The 19,604-nt window shown below is 38.5% G+C and overlaps 1 protein-coding gene across 3 annotated transcripts in view; it reads left to right on the forward strand.

The window, feature by feature from the left end:
- The first annotated feature begins 17,451 nt into the window (after positions 1-17,451).
- LOC119478013 (myosin-7-like) overlaps positions 17,452-19,604 on the forward strand; it is a 39,423-nt gene continuing 37,270 nt past the window's right edge. For all 3 annotated transcript variants that reach the window (XM_037752386.1, XM_037752387.1, XM_037752388.1), the window contains exon 1: positions 17,452-17,496. In XM_037752386.1, coding sequence (XP_037608314.1) covers positions 17,467-17,496 — 30 coding nt within the window. In that variant the 5' untranslated portion in view covers positions 17,452-17,466. The remainder of the gene's footprint in view (positions 17,497-19,604) is intronic.

Below are 19,604 nucleotides of genomic sequence, written 5' to 3' on the forward strand. Positions count from 1 at the left end.
GAGTATACGGGTTATGAAATGCAGCAGTGCAAGAGGACATGGCCGGCGGAGACCCTCCGGGCGTCATAAGCTTGCACATAATGCATCCTGGTACATGTAGGCACTGCCGACACGGCTTCGCGAGCAGGAGAACTCCGCTTTCTGGGTCAATAATGCACACACTGAGGAATTTATTGCTTCGTTTGACTACATTTACCATCAACACTGATTGGACATCCACATAAAGGATGGCGAATTTTCCCTTTTAAGTTTGATAAAGCCAAGAGTGAAGTTTTCATTCATGAGGGTGAGACTGGATTTCAAAAGAAAGTGGTCAGTTTGGAAAAAATAGATATATTACAACGTCCCCAGAACCTTTCAAACACTGACAGTTTCACAAAATAATGGCTATAGCGTTTGTGTCTATTCACACATATCAAGACCACAAGCAGGCGTGTGCATTTGTTTGTACATGATAAAGGGCCGCGTGCTGCACTTTTATCAGTTCAGATTAAGATAAAGATTCCCTAAAACCTTCCCCAGGTGAGTCTGACCCTCCTGTAACCTGACACTGACACTTACAAACAGAATAACTTATTTATATTCAAATTTATTCATTAGTCTTTTCACAAACAGGTCATCAAAAGATATGAATGGGATTTTACTCACTACACACTGTACATTTGTGTGTCCATAACTAGCTGAATGGGTGTGTTCTCCAGCACAGAGGAATGTGAGGAGTGGTTGTCAGTGTTGCCCAACACAAAGCAGTTCAGCGTTCAGTCTGACACCTATGGCAACCAGCGGCTGTTTAACCAACAATCAGTTCTCTCAACAGGAGACTCCAAACCTCACATGTAAGCTGTCAGTTTATCAGCAGGTGTGCCATAGTAATGGAAAATCCGTCTCCATTCTGGTCTCTTGGAAAGACTTCCCCCTCCACACTGTGATTCGGTTGTGATCAAAGTTTATATTTTGTCGTTGGTTACAAAAATCATCCTGTAACTGGTTAATCATCCTCTACTCAACAATGTGTTACTGTTACTTATTGTTACTTCACTGGGATGTTTGAGCTTCACTATATAGTACCAGCCCAGTCGCACAGCATTTAATGAAGTAGCCACGAAATTTAAAGTATTGATTCTTTTGATTCTCAAATACATGTGAACAAAACCCTGCAAAATAACGTTATGTCAATTTCCTTTATTTGGAAGAGTGTTTGATTGCTTTAATTAGTTAAAAGGTAAGACTTCTTTTCTATTTGTTACTTTGTTTTGTATTTGCTGCATTTACAGACAGACAGACAAAAAGATATTGATTGATTTTCAGCTCCAGTTTTTCAATAAAAACCATGAGAGAGGGGAACAGGAAACCAGAAAGGCCACAAGGGAGGCGGACATTCCTGAAATAGTTACAATAGTTGCATTTTGGTGAGAGACTGGGGCACTAAATCTCCAAAAATGGAGAGAGATGGTGAGAGAGAGAGAGAGAGAGAGAGAGGGAGAGTCACATTCTTCTTAAAACTTGTGGACTTGTGCCGCCCTCCAACACCAGGTTTCCCTCCTCTCTTCCCTCCAGTTCATCAGCTCTTTAACAGGCAGGTAAAGCGACAACTGTTCTGCGTGCGTGCGTGCGTCAGAGGTGTGGCGAGCGCGTTCTTCACGCGCGTCTCCGGTGTGCTGCAGGTGTAGCTCTGGAGGACCCGCCCACAAGACTAACTGCTGTCAGGCAGAAAGTTCAGCCTGTCAGTCTGAAGCAGAGCACAGCAGAGGAGCGTTAACAGGTAAGAAGAGGCTGATGATGATTTACCTGTTGGATTTCAAACGTTTCAGTAAAACTGAAAGCAAACTTTCAGTGCGAGTCGTTCTGCTTTTCATTAACTTCTGTGAGTTGACTGCTTGTTTCCTGGTGTTGAGGTTAAAGCCGGTCGTGGTGGAAAAGTAACTTTAGTCTTGTTGAAATGTTTGTTTGAGTGACAGCAGCTGAGCAGACACCTGTATGGAGACACTTGAATCACTTTACTGTTAACTTTGAGAAAGTCATTATAAATCTATTGAGTAACACAGACATACTGTTAATACCTAAATACCATGCAGTGTAGGATAATATCCTTCTGAAGATATAAAAAACATGAGTCAAAAACTGAGCATAGCACCAAAGATAAAAACATGTCATGTCAATCTAAGTGCAGAAATGTTCATGATGATTAGGGCCAAATGGGAAAAAAAATGATTTGAGTTCAGAGTTTAAAGTCAGAATTTATTATTATTATGTAAAAAAAAAAAGTTTTTTAAAATGTTTTTGAGTTCTTAGTTTGAAGTCAGAATAATAAGGTTAATGTAACTATTTATTTATTTTAATTGTATTTGAGTTTTGAGTTTAAAGTCAGAATTTATTTTTTAAAAAGTTTAAAAAATGTTTTTGGAATTATGAGGTTAAAGTAACAATTTATTTAATTTTTTATTTGTAAAATTTTTTTGAGCTTTGAATTTAAAGTCAGAATTTATTAAATCATTATTATTATTATTATTATTATTATTATTAAAGTCAGAATTTATTAAAATATTATTACTAAATTACTAATTATTATTTATATAACTTATAAAAGTTATATAACAGAATATAACTTTAATCACAGATTTCTGAACTTTTCACATGGTCCGTCATCCTCCTCTGTACAATTGGGATCCAAAGAAACCTGATTTGAATATTTGATCATAACCAAAAGTAGAATACGGTCAGTTTTCATGTTACTACTGAGTGCTTCCAGTATAGTGTCCACATGGGGACTTTATTATCAATCCTATAGGACATAACAAAGTCAGTGTGAACTAACTATATGGCCAAACGTATGTGGATACCCCTGTCCACATCAGTGTACCTCTGGGGTCTGCCCAGAGCCCTGACCTCAACCCCGTCCAACACACTGAACTGGAAAATCTTGTAAAAAGCCTCCCCACAGGAGTAGAAAGTGCTATAGCAGCATGTTCATTTGCAGGGTTTTGAATAACAGGTTCAACTATCTGTCATGGCTGGAATGTTTGGGCGGCCACATTTTTGGCCATGAAGAATAATTCCAAAAATTTGCTTTAAGTCATTATAGGAATATTATGGTCATCCAATAGGAGAAAGAAATACCATAAAAATGAAATTACTTACCATAAAGCACTATAAACATATGATTGTTACATTGTCTTGCATAATTGTTGCCTTTCAGGTGATGCAGTAGTTTCCACTCACTTCATCTTTAAACTCCATCTGACTAAAACAGAAACAAGAAATCTGTGCAGGACTAAACTTGTGGCAATTAAACACGCAACTGATAATGAAACTCCCATTTGTCACGATGATGAAATATATTGTTTTGTAATTCTCAAAGTGCCAATCTGCGCCAGAGGGCGAGTCTGACTGTACTCTGCACTGTGCTCTGATAAGAGGGCTGCAGAAAGGAGACCTTATCTTTACTTCAGCTGGGCGGGTGGCGGTAATGTCACTTACACCGGCTCCACATGGAGCCACTGTGTCAGATATTAGTTAATTAATGACAACCATAATAACAATAACAATACCTGACCAGACCGCGTTTATGTACACTGGACCTTTAAGTCGGGTAATTGTTCAGCGTTTGTTTGCGTTCTGTCGTACTGTTTGATACAGTTGTTCTTTGGTTAAGTAAAAACTGTGAAGTGGTGGTTCCGGTGTAGCCAGCGGATATCTGGGCCAAGGCTTCCTCTTCAGAGCGCCGGTTATTGTTTACAGTCCGATTAGCAACTTAAGACACGAGAATGGAGTTGAGAAACAAAGTCTAGGGCCGGATTGTTTCACAAGTGGCCTGTTCAAAAGCTAATTTTAAGCAAAATTTTTGTCAGATGATAACCGATCAGAGATTGCATTCGGTCATAAACTGTATATAAGAAGTGGGCGTAGAGTCTATATTCATATGCAGAGTGTGTTTATAGAGATTAGTGGAAACTAAACCAGAGCTAAAGGGAGAGTGAAGACTCGGGTTCATCAGGTCGATACAAACATGACTCCAATGTGATAATATTGTCATAATGATATGTGATTGCTCATGTTGCCAATTTTGCCAGCTTGGCAACTAGCTTTTGGAACAGTGGTGTTATCAGCCACTTTATATGGAGACCTCAAGCAGATACATTTTTGTTTTGTTTAATTTTAGCGTTCCGCAAAATGGATAAATTAGAAATTGCTAGCCTCGTGTTGTAGTGTTCGAGCTCACCTGTGCCTGCTTGCTATAAATGAAAGCAGTTTGGTGGCTAGTGTGTGAAGTCAATAGACCGTCTCTGTGCTGTCGTCCTGCATTCTTCCGCATGTAAAACATTGTTGTGATTCTGATGTCTCACTGACTTCTATAGCAAACAAACGAGTCAGTCATGCATGTTTAAATGTTTTCCCAAGCTGAGGAACGCAGAAATCCCGACTTAATATCAGCTGCTAGCATCTCTGACTCTTCCTCTTTATCTTTCTGTCCATCTTTGTTTATCTTTGTCTTAATCCCGTACACTTTCTCCTTCTCATTGTGCTCTATCATGACTCTCGATTCTCTTGTCTCTTCTGTTGTGCTTCCTTTACTTTCCTATTTTTCAATTTTTTTCCTCTCTCATATTTTTTTCTCTGGAACTCCCTGTAATTCTGCAATTATTTATTTATTTATTTATTTATTTATTTAGGTTTTTTAATTTTTTAATTTTTTAATTTAATTATTTTTTACTTATTTTATTTTTGGTATTTTTTTTACTTATTTTTACTATATACTTATTACTATATATATATATATATATATTTTTTTTTTTTTTCTTTTTGACACAATGCTGATTGAACTCTTGATATTTCCTCTTTGAGCTTGATAGAGTGATCGATTTGTTTTAAATATGTACACCTGACACCACTCACCTGTTTAAATAGATCAGAATGACATTGAGCCTGCACACTGAGGAAGGCATTACAGTAGTCAAAATATCTGTATTTGTAATTATATACTGTTCAGCAAATGTGAACTTTAGACCAGTGTCTATTCCTAACTTTTTTTTTCTTTTTAATTTTTCCTGCATTTCCTCATACCTCTCTTTCACTTTCCCCCCCGATCACTTTCACCTACTTCCTGTTGATTTCGTCACATTGCTTTCCTTGCCTTGGGCTATTTCAGTCTTGCCTCCTGTCACTCTTTCCAGGAGGAGATGACTTTCTGAACAGCATGTACAACAGTTTATATCTAAATATCTTCATCCGGCTCTCTCGTACTGACTCTCTCTCTCTCTCTCCGCCTCCCTCCCTCCATCTCTTCAATGTGTTTTAATGGGACTACATTCTTTCCCTTGACTCCGGTCCAGACAGTTAACCAACCAGACCAACAAGAAAACCCAACTCCAGCATACACCCACCTCTGTCTCTCTCTGTCTTACTCTGTCTCTCTCTGTCTCTGCGTCTCTCTCTCATTCATATTTATTCATTGGCATGAACAAAAACATGTTGTTGTCAAAGCAGTTTACAGAAGATTACACATATTATACATACTGAATACTACACATATGCAGGTTCCATATTAATACAATTACTAAATACTACCAGGGTTTCCTGCCTTCTATTGACCTTTTATATAGGCTAAAAGTAGGTGATAATTCATGACAATGGATTGGGTATTTTCCTCTTATACTGAGTTACTGAGTATCGATATTTTTTTAATACAGCTACTAATGCAATAAATAATAGATCAAATAAAATAAAATAAAAATAAAATAAATTAAGAAATTAAAAAAATTATAAAAATAAAGACATAATAATGAATATAAATAAATAAAAGGTAAAAATAAACAGAAGAGTTAATAAACAAAAAATAAACTAAAAATAAATAATAAAAATAAAATCAAAGAAGCAAATTAAAACAGAAATATAAATTTGTCACATTTGATCAATTCATTAATGGCTCCATTTATTTTTTTATATTATGTTTTCTATGCTACATTTAATGACTTATTTATTTATTAAGTCAACTATTTGTTTTATTCATTTATTTTCAAGTTTGGCATGCAGGTTACGTCAACTTAAGAACATCTGGTGCAACTGGCTGCAGGCCTTTAAGCATCCTTATTGTTGCCGTGGTTACATGCATTATCTGTGGCCAGTCTTTTCTCTGGTAAAACCAAAACATGGTGTTTTAGAAAGAGCGGGTCTGTCCAACTGTAGTTGCAGTGATTGTTTTCTGCTCTCCGGCCACTGGGGACAGTAATGAGCCCATCACGGCCTGGAGCACCACTAACTGGTTGGTTTGGATGGTTAACTTCCCGAGGTGTGATAAAGTGCAGCACACAGCTTTTCAATGGGAAGGATCCAGAGAGACAGACTTTAATAAGCGATGAGATCATAGATGATGTCATTGTTTTTAGAAAACCTGGGTCCCTTCCTGCAGATACCGATCTTTGTGTTCTTGCATTTGTGTGTGCTTACCATTACCTTAGCATTTGGCTATGTCGTAAAAGTAGAAGGATGAGCTCAGGTTTGGCTTTAACACACAAACTGATACTTCAAGGAGAAACCGCTCTGCTTTGAAGCTGTATATTGTCTTTATGTGATTTTCCTCTGCACACTGAAGATCCTCAAAACCCTCAAACATTCCTTAAATATACCATTAGCATATCTTAATCTGTATATTCAAACATAGTTGAACATTTCTCAGATATGTTCAACATGAAAACTTTGTCTGATCTGTTGATATAAGCCATTATCCAAAGAGAGGAGCAGTTGTTGGTTCAAGAGATCATAATTATGTGCAGGTTAACTAAACTTTCTCACAATAACACAAAGGTGAGCATGCATTGTGTTGCAGTGTACTTCCACTGCTGTGTGATGAGTTTTTGTTCAGGGTGTTAGCTGTCTGTTAGCTGTCAGGATGTTTAAAGGGATAAAAGCTGTGGTGTGTTTGCCTTCATTCTCTTATGATCACACACATCTTATCCGAGACATACAGTGAAACGAATACCATGAAATTCATTAGATCTGCTGTATGTGGAGTAATGAAACTCTACCTGAGGAAGAATAAACATTTTTGTACAAAAATATGTTGGATATTGTATATATCGCATATATTGGAGCGTTATTTAGCTTCTTTCGCAACAAGCCAAGGAATCTATTGATTCCTTAAGTTTTCTAGTTGCATATGATGCCAGTATCTTCACTCTACCTTTAAAACTGAGCCTGCTACAACTTAAAAATCGCAAGTTGCATTAATGTGTTAAATCGTTATCACGTTAACTTTAATAGCCCTATTGAATATATTTCTTGTTTTTCCCTGATGGTCTCAATAAGTTACTAAATTTGTCGCTAGTCTCTTTTAGTAATAAAGTTTCTAGAAGTGTCTGAAAAATTGCAAACTCTAGCGAGAAAGTCTGCAAGTTGGCAACACTGTGTGTATGGCTGTGAGTGACAATAGTCGATTACTGTACGTGAACAATCGTGCGGCGCCTGCCTGTAAATTGGTCGGTCACGGCCGATCAAGCTGAAAATCGTCAGATTCGCGTGGTATGTCTTGCTCATTTCCTCTGCCCAAATTTCTCGGTCTCGGTTTAAAGACGTGAGGCAAGAACGCATGCTTAACTCGATAAAGCAGTTCAAGTATTTAGCTTCTGACGCCCCAAAGTTCTACTGAACAAGCCGTCTATTATGTGCTGCATTAATTTCTATTATAATAGAAATGTCAAGTCGTCTGGTATGAGGAACACCCCGAGGTGGCATCTGGTGCACATCAATCATTAACGCAATGGAATTTATGTAGAGCAGGAAAAATGCTCTAAAAAAGCCTCTTTGTGCGGTTCATTAGTCACTGCGCTCTGTGTCACAGCTCTGACATTAATCTACTGTTTTTATTCTGTACAGTGACAATTGTTTGTCAGTTTAAGATATTTTTTTCTTTCTGAATATCAGCTTACCGGAAGTAATATACATTTTTTAACTGAATACAGTTAGTGTTAGTATCAGAAGTGTTCTGGTTTCTGTTTAGTCCGAGTAGTAGGCCTATTGACCAATCACGTTAAGCGAAAAAGGCTGACTGCATTGGCCGAATCGTAATCTCGGAATTTCAGCGTCCAGTTGTACTTAGCTCCACCCTCTCGTTTCACTTCAAAACCAAGATGGTGATGGCCAAAAACCAAAATGGGACAGCCAAAATGCAGAGGCTTCAAAACCGTAGTCGACAAACCAATGGGTGACAGTCTATGCCGGAACCCCCAGAAATATAAGCCCTTGCCCCAAGAAGCAAAATCATCATCGGACCAATAGCTGATGACTTTGCTATAAATCAGCACAGTGAATGCTGAAGACCTGCTGTTAACCTTACATGCTAAACTGCTGAGTGCTTAAATTGTTAGCAGTACAGAGGAGGGTGTGACTGCACAGTGAATAGCAAGCTTTGTGTCAAGTATCACTCAACAGCCTGAATGGTGAGGTGTTACCATGAAGACGTCAATCATCACCGTGGACTAAAGTGTTTAACATGACCAGTAGCATGAGCTGGAGGCATTGGACACTACATGGACACTGCAGGCGGTTTAGGATTGGATGAAGTTTGTTGACACGGAAGGTCAGGATTAGAGTGCTTTGGCTAAGAGCCAAAAGTATTCAGACTCTTTGTTCTCTGAAGTACTAGGCCTACAGTATATATTGTGTTGTGTATAAAGAATCCATGAGATGCCCCGCCTGACTTATTGATAGTAAGGTTTTGTGTATCTCCATTGTAATTTGTACATTATTGCACGAGCGTCTTTATTTACAGTTTCCACAACATTACCGATGTGGGTCACCACACAACGAGGATAAACATGATAAAAACATCCGTTCTGACGCAGCTAACATTGCACATGTTGGATTTCATTACAGGCCACATATGAGAAGCACGCAAGATTCTGACTGCGTGTGTCATAATGTCACAAACTGCAACTCAACAGTGAATCATGTGAAAGTAGGGAAGGTGGCAGGTATGTTAGGAATGAGGGTGTGAGCCTTGAACGGATCGGTTAACGCACACACACATCATTGTTTGGAATGGTAATACTTCTGAACATTTCCATGTGTGTTGACATAGTCGACTCACCCTGTAGATGACAGCTCCTCGTTAAACTCTGTGATATATTTTGTGGCCGTATCAGTGCGGTGTTGTGTAGTTCAAATAGCAGTTTCAAACACAGGCAGGGAGGGGAGGATGTTGGTATGTCGTAATCTGATGAACAGTCCTGCTTGGCAGAAACTCACCTTTCCCTGAAATTCCTTTTGCATGAATTTGCATTGCTGTGATGTCATTTTTTTTGGCATCCTATAAGTAATTTCACATACTGCACAGGCCACGGCATTACTTTGCTTCAAGGCCCTTGCATAGTTTTGATGACAGCATTCTTACGTGATGTGAATAAGAAATATTGCAAGTACAGACAGGTCATCAATTTTCATGTCATCAACTTGCACTTAATCACTTCCAATTTATGAAATAAGTCAACAACATTATAAATCAGCAGACTGTCTAGATCTGGAACTGCCGGTTTCACAATGGTTCTTTCATGATTGTCGGCTTTTGTTGATTGACACCCAAATATTGCACATTGTATACGGGTCTTTCAAGTGTTATTAGCCTGGGAGCACTCACCTGTGGGTCTGTGCAGAGGTTCTCTGCAGTACAAGTGGTGCATTTTATATTTACCAAGTCAATGCCAAAATTCTGAAAATGGGACGGTACTCGTTTTTTCTACAGTAACCATACGTACCAGGGATCTAGGCCCAAGACTAACGGTGACCCGTCGTCGCGGGGAGCATAGAAAATGTCTCTAATAATGCTATATTGTGAACAAAAAATCTGTTTTGAAATCGACAGGAGGAATGTTAGTAACGTTAGCTGTTAGCAGCCAGTGTGCAGCAAATTCCTGCTTGGCTAAATAACGTAGCTAACAACTGACATACTGAGGTTGCATTGAGTTACACTATGATGCGTTCAAGCTCTGTTTAGTAAAAATGAGTATTGGGCTGAGGTAAATTATAATGTTATCATGATGTGTTCAAATGTAAGCTTGTAATATTTTGTTTTTGGTGAGATAATACATTTGCGAAAACCAGTATGCAGACTGTAATAAAGTATATTTATGTAGTCCTATATTTATTGTTTTGTTTTTTTACTGTGGTATCGAATTGGGTGTCGAGAATAGTGGAATTTCACTTTGTTATCGACTACTTAATTTCTGGTATCGTGACATCTCTAGTAGTTATGATGACAAGTGATAGCTACCATAGCTGAACAGACAAATACAACAACAGAACATCTTAGGAAAGAACAGAGCAGGTTTGATTGACGTGATCTGAGGGCAGCTTGGCAACAGAGTCAAACAAATCAAAAACAGAAGCATGCCTCAAAGAGTAGCACTTTAACGCACGTTAGATGTCCTTTTGGTTCCTATAGTATCCGACACCTGAGTAGGGTTGTTTTGCAATGCCATGGGTTTTAGGTCTAAGTGACAATATGTCAGTGGATCTCCGGTGGATCTGAGCACACTCTGTCAGCTCTGATCACATGGTGTGTCATCACGGGAGAGAAATGTTTTTTTTGAGGAAGACGTGAACATAGAAATAGAAAAATTAAGGCATTTTCAGAAATGGATAATAGGGATTTATAGTCGATTTAGTTCTAAATGAACAAAGTCTCTTCTGTTATTGGGATGCAGCATCTTCTAGACAAATCACAGCGGAGTCAAACATTAAAAATAATCCTTTCAACCTTCTCTAAAGTAGTTTCTGTAGTTGATTTAACTGGCAGATGAAAATCTTTCATGACCTGAAACAGTGTTTTGAAACACTCCACTGGCATGAAGGTCAGATGGAATACTAACTCTCACAAGAAAGCTGTTGTTGATGTACTTTTCTAAATCAGAAGCAGGAGCATGTCTACATGAAATAACTCCTCGTAATGCATTGCAGGTTTATGGTACTATATATAACCCTTGCAGGTGTTATGAATTGAAGTATTCAGGCCATAAGACTGAAGGCACTGAGACATTCACTCTTCCCAGATTACCCATGATTCACCTGGGCACTAATATTTCAAAGAAATATCCTGGTTGATGGTTTGTGCTCACAACTCTTTACAAATTAGCTACAACAACCTGCTGACATGTAGCTTTGTTTAAGTAAGTGATAAATGTTTGTATACCAGTAGATAACTTCGGGTTCTGATAAGTGAAGCCAATGCTTAAGTGCTTTAAACTTGCATTCTTTCTAATAACCAGCAGGGGGCGACTCCTCTGGTTGCAAAAAGAAGTCTGATTGTATAGAAGTCTATGAGAAAATGAGCCTACTTTTCACTTGATTTATTACCTCAGTAAACATTGTAAACTTGAATTTATGGTGTCATCGCTAGTTTCAAGTCTTCTTCAATACAGCATGATGTTCATATAGTAAATTATGGTCCCATTTAGAGTCAAATAGTCCATAAAGCAGGGTATCCTTTAGGGCGTGGCTACCTTGTGATTGACAGGTTGCTACCACGTGTTGTTCGGTCTGGGTGTTTTCGTCGTAGAACTTTAACCCCTTTCAAAGTGTGTTTTCAGTTCATTAAAGTTAATTATAGGCCCAATTCCAATGTCCACACTTATAGACTGACAGACTTTGAGGCGTGTTCCCGCAAAGTCCGTGAGGGTTTAGGGCTGTCCCACTTTGAAATCGTCAAGCCCTTGAGGGGTCGCTCACAGACATTTTGAGCCCTTTATGAATGCCTTTCCGTAAGTCCACATTTCTGCAGATCTTGCCTGAGGGAATTACCTACAATTCATAACGTCGTGACGTTAAACACAGGGTTACTGCGGTTACCTGGAGAAGCCCGGAGGCATTAAAAAGAAAAAGGAAAGGTACACAAAGAGCACGGCACATGGGTGTTGAGCCAGGCATATTTAAATTTACACAGAAACATTAACATGATACATAAAATCAGAGTAATGCAAGCATTAGACTATATCAGACACCTAATTTATTCATCAACCATTTCTTTTAATTTTGCTGAATGGAAATTGACAAAAACAAGTAAATTGATTTTTTTGACAGTTACCTCTCATCTCGTAAGGCAAGAGCCTGAAAGATGTTGAAATAGGCAGTAAAAAAAGTAAAATAAAAACCCACAGTTGGCTTCGTCGAATTAACGTGATGCGTCACTGCAAAGTGCTGTACCATTCATATTTCTACCATTTCATGCCCTTGCAGCCTCTCACACTCAACCATTTACCAGGTGACGTCAGTCAGGGCTTTGGGATTGGGCCATATTCTTTTTGGTTGCCGAAAAATGTCTTATTCAGTATTTGGTTGTACTTCGCTCCACCCTCTCGTGTCACTTCTGGTTCAAAAGATCAACCAAGATGGCAACGGACAAAATGCCAAACTCGAGGCTTCAAAACAAGTCCACAAACCAATGGGTAATGTCACGGTGACTACGTCCACTTTTTATACACAGGCTATGTTGTATACTAAACTTTCTTGCTGAGAATTAGATAAAGAGATCAATACAATACTACTCACTGTTTGCAAAATATGAAGCTAGAGCTGCAAGCATGGAGAAACAGCTAGCCTGGCCCTGTCCAAAATTTGACAAATCAATATTTAACCATTTAACTTGTGGAATCAAACACATTTTCCTTTGTTTTATTGTGTCTCATTTTGCCGTCGCACTATCCATTTTTGGTCTTGTTTTACTGTTCCACTCATTCCTGACTTAAACTGCAAACTGGCACATTATCTCACTGAACTCATCTGAATGCTTCACAATATGTTGCCGCAGTGAAAGCCTTTCATCCCATTTCATCAGCCTCTCCGAAGCTCACACTCCCCACCTCAACATTTAGGTTTAGATTTTAGGGTCATGAGTGTGTTTCGGAGCCCATTTCCTACATCTTGTAATTTCTCCCGCTAATGGACGCCTGAGTGTCCTAATTATTCATCTCAGTCATTTCAAAACTGCCACCGCGCTTCTCCTGAAATGCATCTTAGTGCATTTTTGCATTTTATAGCTCCTTGTTTTTTTCCCCTCCAAGTTTTAATGAGTGTTGTTTTGCATTATGCAGTACCTCCAGGCTTCAATTTGGCATCTGGGAAAGTTGGCTTGACTCCAAGACTGTGGTCACCCAGTGCTTATTACTCATTAAGCCTCGTCGGAGGGCCGAGTGGGTGCAGGCTGGGTGGGTGCTGCACTGCTTGGAGAGTAGATGTTGTTGTTTTTGTCGATGTTCTAGTTATGGAAGTGAACGAAGAAAGTGAAAGAGTTTGAAAGTCTTCATCATCTGCACGTCTTTCTACTGTCTGTCTGCAGGCGCATGCTTTCTCTTTGTGTTTATATTAGGGCTGCAGAATTATTGAAATTGTCATAATGATCATTGTGTTTGCTTCTACAGTTAATTAAACTTAACATTTGTCATTTTGCATTAGACTTCCTGCCTAATATCAGAGCAAATAGATTCATTAATAAGTATTATTAAGCTTTTGAACAAATCGATGTTGTCCTTTTTCTGGAGAATTCAATAGCATGCATGGCTACATTTTAGCCATAATCATGCAACGCTACAGTATCTGCTTGAATATTTTCCTCTCAGCATGCTTGGTTGACGACATGTCTACCTGCTCTGTCTTTGTGTTATTCCACCTGTCTCGCACCCGTCTGAATATATGACAGCTGAGAGACATGTTTTTTTGGGCGAGTCTTTGGGAGGAGCTCAATGTAGGTAGGTTGCCAACCAAGCCCTGCACACCTCTGTGTGTGTGCGTGTGCATGTTTGGTTGGATGCGGTTGGTAATGGGGAGAGCTGTATTGTGCCAAACCTAAAATAACCTGTGGCAATACCTGTATACAGTGAAAACATGCCATCAGTCAGTCTAGTGTACAAAATGTGCAAAGGATGGAGTGAAGTTACGAAACGTCTCATTATTTTTTTAAAACTGCACGTTATTGATTATGTAGTAAATCTGCTATATCATGATTTGTGAAGACTAAAGCTGTCAATCGATTAAAAAACGTAATCGCGAGTAATCCCATTATTGTCCATAGTTAATCGTGATTAATTGCAAGTTAATCGCACATCTTTTAGAACCCATTTTCATTCACATATCTTGAGGTCAGAGGTCAAGGGACATCTTTGAAAAATGGCCATGCCAGTTTTTCTTCGACCAAAGTTTAGCACAAGTTTGGAGCGTTATTTAACCTCCTTCGCGACAAGCCAGTATGACATGGTTGGTACCAATGGATTCATTAGGTTTTCTAGTTTCATGTGATGCCAGTATCTTCTTCAACCTAAAAATCACAAGTTATGTTAATGCGTCAAAGAATTTAGTGGATTTTCCTTTCACTTTGTCTTCCTTTTAGATGCACTAATGCTCCTTTCTATCTGTAATGACAAAGGGAAGACGGGTTAGAAAGTGACAGAATGTGACATGGAGAATTCAGCACATTTTACTGTACGACTGCTTTTCAAGAAGGCTGCAGAAACTGGTTGTTTTGTTCAGTTGTACTCAGGTAATGATAGTGTGGGGAGAGATGTGATCTTAAACCAGGGTAATTGTTAAATACAGTGGAACTGGTTTGGCTGTGCTTCAATTAAACAGGGGAGGAGCAGAGAGGGAGAGCAAATACAGGAGAGGTGATATGTTGCTTACTCACCGCAGCATTGAGTGCAGACGAACTGGTTCTACTGAGAGAGAGAGAGAGAGAGAGAAAGAGCTGCATGCAACACTGCACAATCCTCTTTAGATTAGGCCTAGGATTGACTAATCCAGTAGGACAAACCTGTCTTGTTCTTATAACGCAGCGAGGGACAGCAAATGTAGGGTTAATGTGTACAAGCTCATGTAAACAGCACTTTTATCTTAGTGGAGTTGTCAAAGTTTCCAAAGCGACCAAATACACTATGTGGCCAAAATTATGTCAAAGCAAATCTCTGCAGCCAGGTCCAACATCTGGTGGAAAACCTGAAACCAGACGAGAGGAGAGGAGGCTTTTATATACGGGTAGCAGCGCATGAACGCCCATATTAAAGGTGCAGAAAAAGCAGAGATGCTATAGTAAATTGAATTTCAGTTTCACAAATATGTTTTTCATCTACCTTTAAATATTTTGGGTGTAACAAAAAGTAGTATAGTCATAATACTTATCATTTAGCCTGGTAGAAATAGATGACGCTATAATAACGCATTAACGCAAATTTGTTTTAACGCCATTTATTTCTTTAACGTATTAAAACAACTAGCAATTTTTAGGTTGTAGCGTTAGTAGTTGTAGTAATCGTGCTCATGACTAAAGCATTTTTAAAATAGTGTGTCATATGGTGACTGACTATGGAATCTGCGTTATGTGTCATTAATGGGTTTTAGATTTAGCAAAGTTTTAGTAATTTAATATTGTAGAGCAGTAATTATTAAAATAATAGTCATTTTATCTTATGTGGAATTTACCTGCAACCAAACATATTTTTTATATGAAATGCACGCCATGTGACATTTTTGTAAATTCACATATATTTTTTTTACAGTGTTTTACAGTGAAGTCAGGTTGAAACACTCCTGGTTAGTTAATGAGCCTGCAGGGCGTCTACTGCTGCTCCCAACTTAAAGCTGCTGCTGGATCAAAGTGCACCAGCACACAAAGTGACATGCCGCGGTTGTGAGTCATGAGCAAGGCATGCTGGGTAGGGAGTTCCCTGATGTACACACACACACAGATCTGTTTGATGAGTAATGACTTGTGTTGTTATCCTGAACGTGCAGGTCAACAGACTTCTGACCTCTGATAAGATAGACAGGTGATAAGATAGACAGGTGATAAGATCAAAACCTGTTTAGTCCAACGTTTATGCAGAATTCTGATTTATTTTAAATATACTTTTAGAAACAAAATCAAATGTTCATGATAGTTTCGATTTTACTTTTGTGGATTTAGCAGCTTTTAAATATATTTTTAGATATTTTTGCCCATTTCTCTTATTCATACTGGGAATTAACTGCGTATGCATATATGAATGCATGCCAATAAAATGGTATAATTTAATATAATATAAAGAAATGTGAACTGTGATTTTTAAAACAAAGAAAACTCATAAAAGTTAAAGATGATTTTAAAAAGTCTGCTCATCAGATAGGATGGATATACAGTGCAGCCTAAAGCCTTAGACTATGTAAATGACAAAGGTCATACAGGGGTTCATAACTTCCTGCAGAGAAGCAACCTCATCTGACTGTACAATATCATTTGTTTAAACAGGGAGAGTCTGCAACTCTCTTATAATTTTACTTTTACTGAAGTCGATTTTTGATTAAATACTGTAGTAGATTTTTCTAAAGCTTGGAAACAGAGCCATGAGGAGGTGCAGAAGTCTAGTTTCTGTCAGAACTCTTGAATTACAATATGCGGAAAGGTTATTATAGAATTTTTGCCCAATGACGCCAAAAACATTCTGCCTACTGCAGGTTTAATACGTTTAAGAAATTAAAACAACTTTGCGTTAACATGTTATTATCGCATTAACTTTGACAGCTCTAATTTTAACATCACCTTCAGGACAAACTACATTTTTGTTTGTTCAGTCCAACACAGAGTGTAACGGCCGTTGCAGCCTCTGTCATGGTTTTAAACATTTAATCTTGTTACATAAAATCATCTGCGTGTGTGATAAAGGGACAGAAACGAGGCCTGAAAAGAACAAAGTCAACAAATGGAGAGAGCTGCAGACATGCAGGGAGGCTCCGCCTTCCTCATACCTGCCTGCTTATCAAGGTGTGTCTGACTTGGCGACCTTCCACAGTCATTAGGCCCCACCCAGACACACCCTGGGGTGGGAATTCTGCCTCCTGTGACTCGGGTGGGGGGGTGAGGGCTGGAACTCTGCGATCCAACCTAACCTCAGGTTTAGTCATCGCTTTTATTAACTGAGCGTCGACTTGACTCGACTTGAAGACTGGGTTCCCACACTGTTAATGTGTTTACATTGAGTTTCATAATTGGGAATGTAATAACCAAAGTCTTAATGTCTTAATCAGGACAATTTTGAATGTAGTCTGGAACTGAGACACATTCTTTGTCTACATTTTTTTTTGTTCATCCTGTTTTCTTTAGTTTGGTGTTCACTTTGTTGAGGTTGATACAGTTTAGTGGAGCTTTTTTCTCTCCTCTATTCTCTCTCTCTCATACACACACACACACACGAGTTTAAGTAAACTGATCAATCAACCATAGAAACCCTGACAAACTCTGGCCGGATATTAACTAGCAAACTCACATTCTCTCTCTCTCTCTCTCTCTTTCTCTCTCTGTCTCTCTCTGCTTGTCCGCTCTGGTCAGTGGGGAGGTTGTAGTTAGGGTCATCTCCATGTACACAGTAGTGCAGCCCACCCACTAACACACACATACGCACACAGGAGAACCCCCTGTGGAGCTCAGTCAGGAAATTAGTTTAGAGTCCGTCTGTCATCATGAACACTTCTCTGTCTTCAAGTCCTGCAGTGAGTATTTTTAGAAACCTTCTACAACGCAGAAGCTATTAAATAGGATCAGAGCAGTGAGATAACGTTTTTTAAAAGTTTACCGCTGAAACAAAGGGCTATTTGGACAGTTAGCTAAAGGTGGTCCCTTTTTAAAGTCATAGTATTAAAGAAGTTGTTCTATTTAAGGCTTGACTGAAGAATGTACCTAATTTAATCCTTTGCAATAACTTTGGGTTGTACGTAATAATAACTGAAGTTGGTTATAGATTGAATACTGGGTGACTTAGCTAAACATTTGTTTTGTTGTTTCAACAGCTTAAATGCAAAACACACACTGGTATTTGACACACGTTAATTGACGTCGAACATACACATACTTTAGTTTTGTGATATTTTGGTACATTCTCTTTTAAACCTAGCTCTACTTGATCTTTTTTATCTTTTTAAAACTGGCCAAAGTTGGCCTTTTTCAATAGTTGGTGTATGAACAGTTAGCTATGTTGTCTATTTAAAACCTTAGACATGTTTTTCTACAATTATCATTTTTAATAATGAGGTATTGGGATGTTTAGGTAGCTTTGGTAATTTGGAAGCCATGGTAATGTTGGTCTTTTTAGGCTATATACTGGAATATTTGCTTAAAAAACATTATTTAAAGAATTGATAAACTCATTTTAAAAGTTTAAAAGTGTTAAAACAATTAGCTTTGGTCTTTTAAAAGCCTTAGATAAGTAACTAGAGTTAACCTGTGTTGACGCCTGTGGCACGAACCGCATGTGTCATACAGCCACAAGAATTCGTCAAAACTACAAAAACTAGCGATAACGCGGGTACGTCATCGTTACTTGGTTTCATCCATAACTATAAAATTCAGCAAAACTCTCAAGTTTTTTTTCCATTTTAAATGTTTTAGTTGTAATATCTGCTGTCTAAACTTCTCTCTGTCCTGCTGTTATTACAGACTTTTCTAAAGAATACGCTTTTCTAAAGAATACACGTCTTTTGTTGAGCTGTGACATTTAGCACGCAAAGGTATATGGCTTATGGGAAATAGTGTTTGTTAAAGGACACTTAGTGATACAGACAGCAGCATTGTTTTAACTTTGATTTCATTGAAAACACTGGACAATGTCAGGTTATGTTATTCTGACGGTACAACCCTGTCTCCTAGAAATTACGCTACGAATTTGTTTTCCCAATTATGTATTGCTGGGAAATGTAATTAGGAAAACAAATGAGCAGTATATAAACATGACTTAAAGGAGACATAACGAGGAGAGAATTATAGCATCCCACATTTGTCAAGCACAGGACTTTGTTGGGTCCAGAGTGCTACTTAAACGCTGTATATTGAGACTTTTTTTTAACAACTAGAAATTCCTCTCTGCTCCCTCAAACTCCTGTCGATGCATGTCATCTTCCCCAGAGGGATTAAAACACAATGGACTTGTTTTGATTGCGTTTAATCAGACAACACAGGCTCACTGTGTCATGAACACCCAGCCCACTCATGTTGTGAATGCATCCACTCATACGGCGAGTAAGGGAATTAATTGCCTGCTGTCCATCTGTAGTTTTTATATATAAATATGATGAAGATTGATTTCTTCCTTTAAGATAAAAACATACATACGAGCCGCTTCAGCGCAGGCTTACAATGGCTCTCTGTGGTGGGTTTCAAACAGTGGTGGGTGGGAAGCTTCTACCAGCTGAGAGTCTGTTCAGTAGGCAGACCTGTATTGTGGTTGCCAACACCTCAGAACAATACTAAACATTTCTGATGTTATACTATAGAGCACTTTGACATGTAACTGCTGAAACCAACTTAAATGTTGAAGATGTTCTCCACTTTTGCTTTAACAAGACGAAACATGTAGGTTTTCTAGTTTTACTTTCCCTTTTTGTGCTTTTTTTTTTGGTACAAAGTCATCCTAGTCACTGGAGACATCAGACTTTCTGGTTCTACCTCATTTGCTGCATTCTGCTTCACATTTCAACAGTGACTTCCACAGAGCGAAGCGATCCATCACAGTAAACACTAGCATAACCCCCACCTGACACGCTGACAGGTAGAAATGGAAGTCTCCTCCAGGACACAATCCCTCAAAAGAACATGTCACCTGTCA

This window comes from Sebastes umbrosus, chromosome 19 (assembly GCF_015220745.1).
Source record: "Sebastes umbrosus isolate fSebUmb1 chromosome 19, fSebUmb1.pri, whole genome shotgun sequence".
NCBI classification, from domain to species: Eukaryota; Metazoa; Chordata; class Actinopteri; order Perciformes; family Sebastidae; genus Sebastes; species Sebastes umbrosus.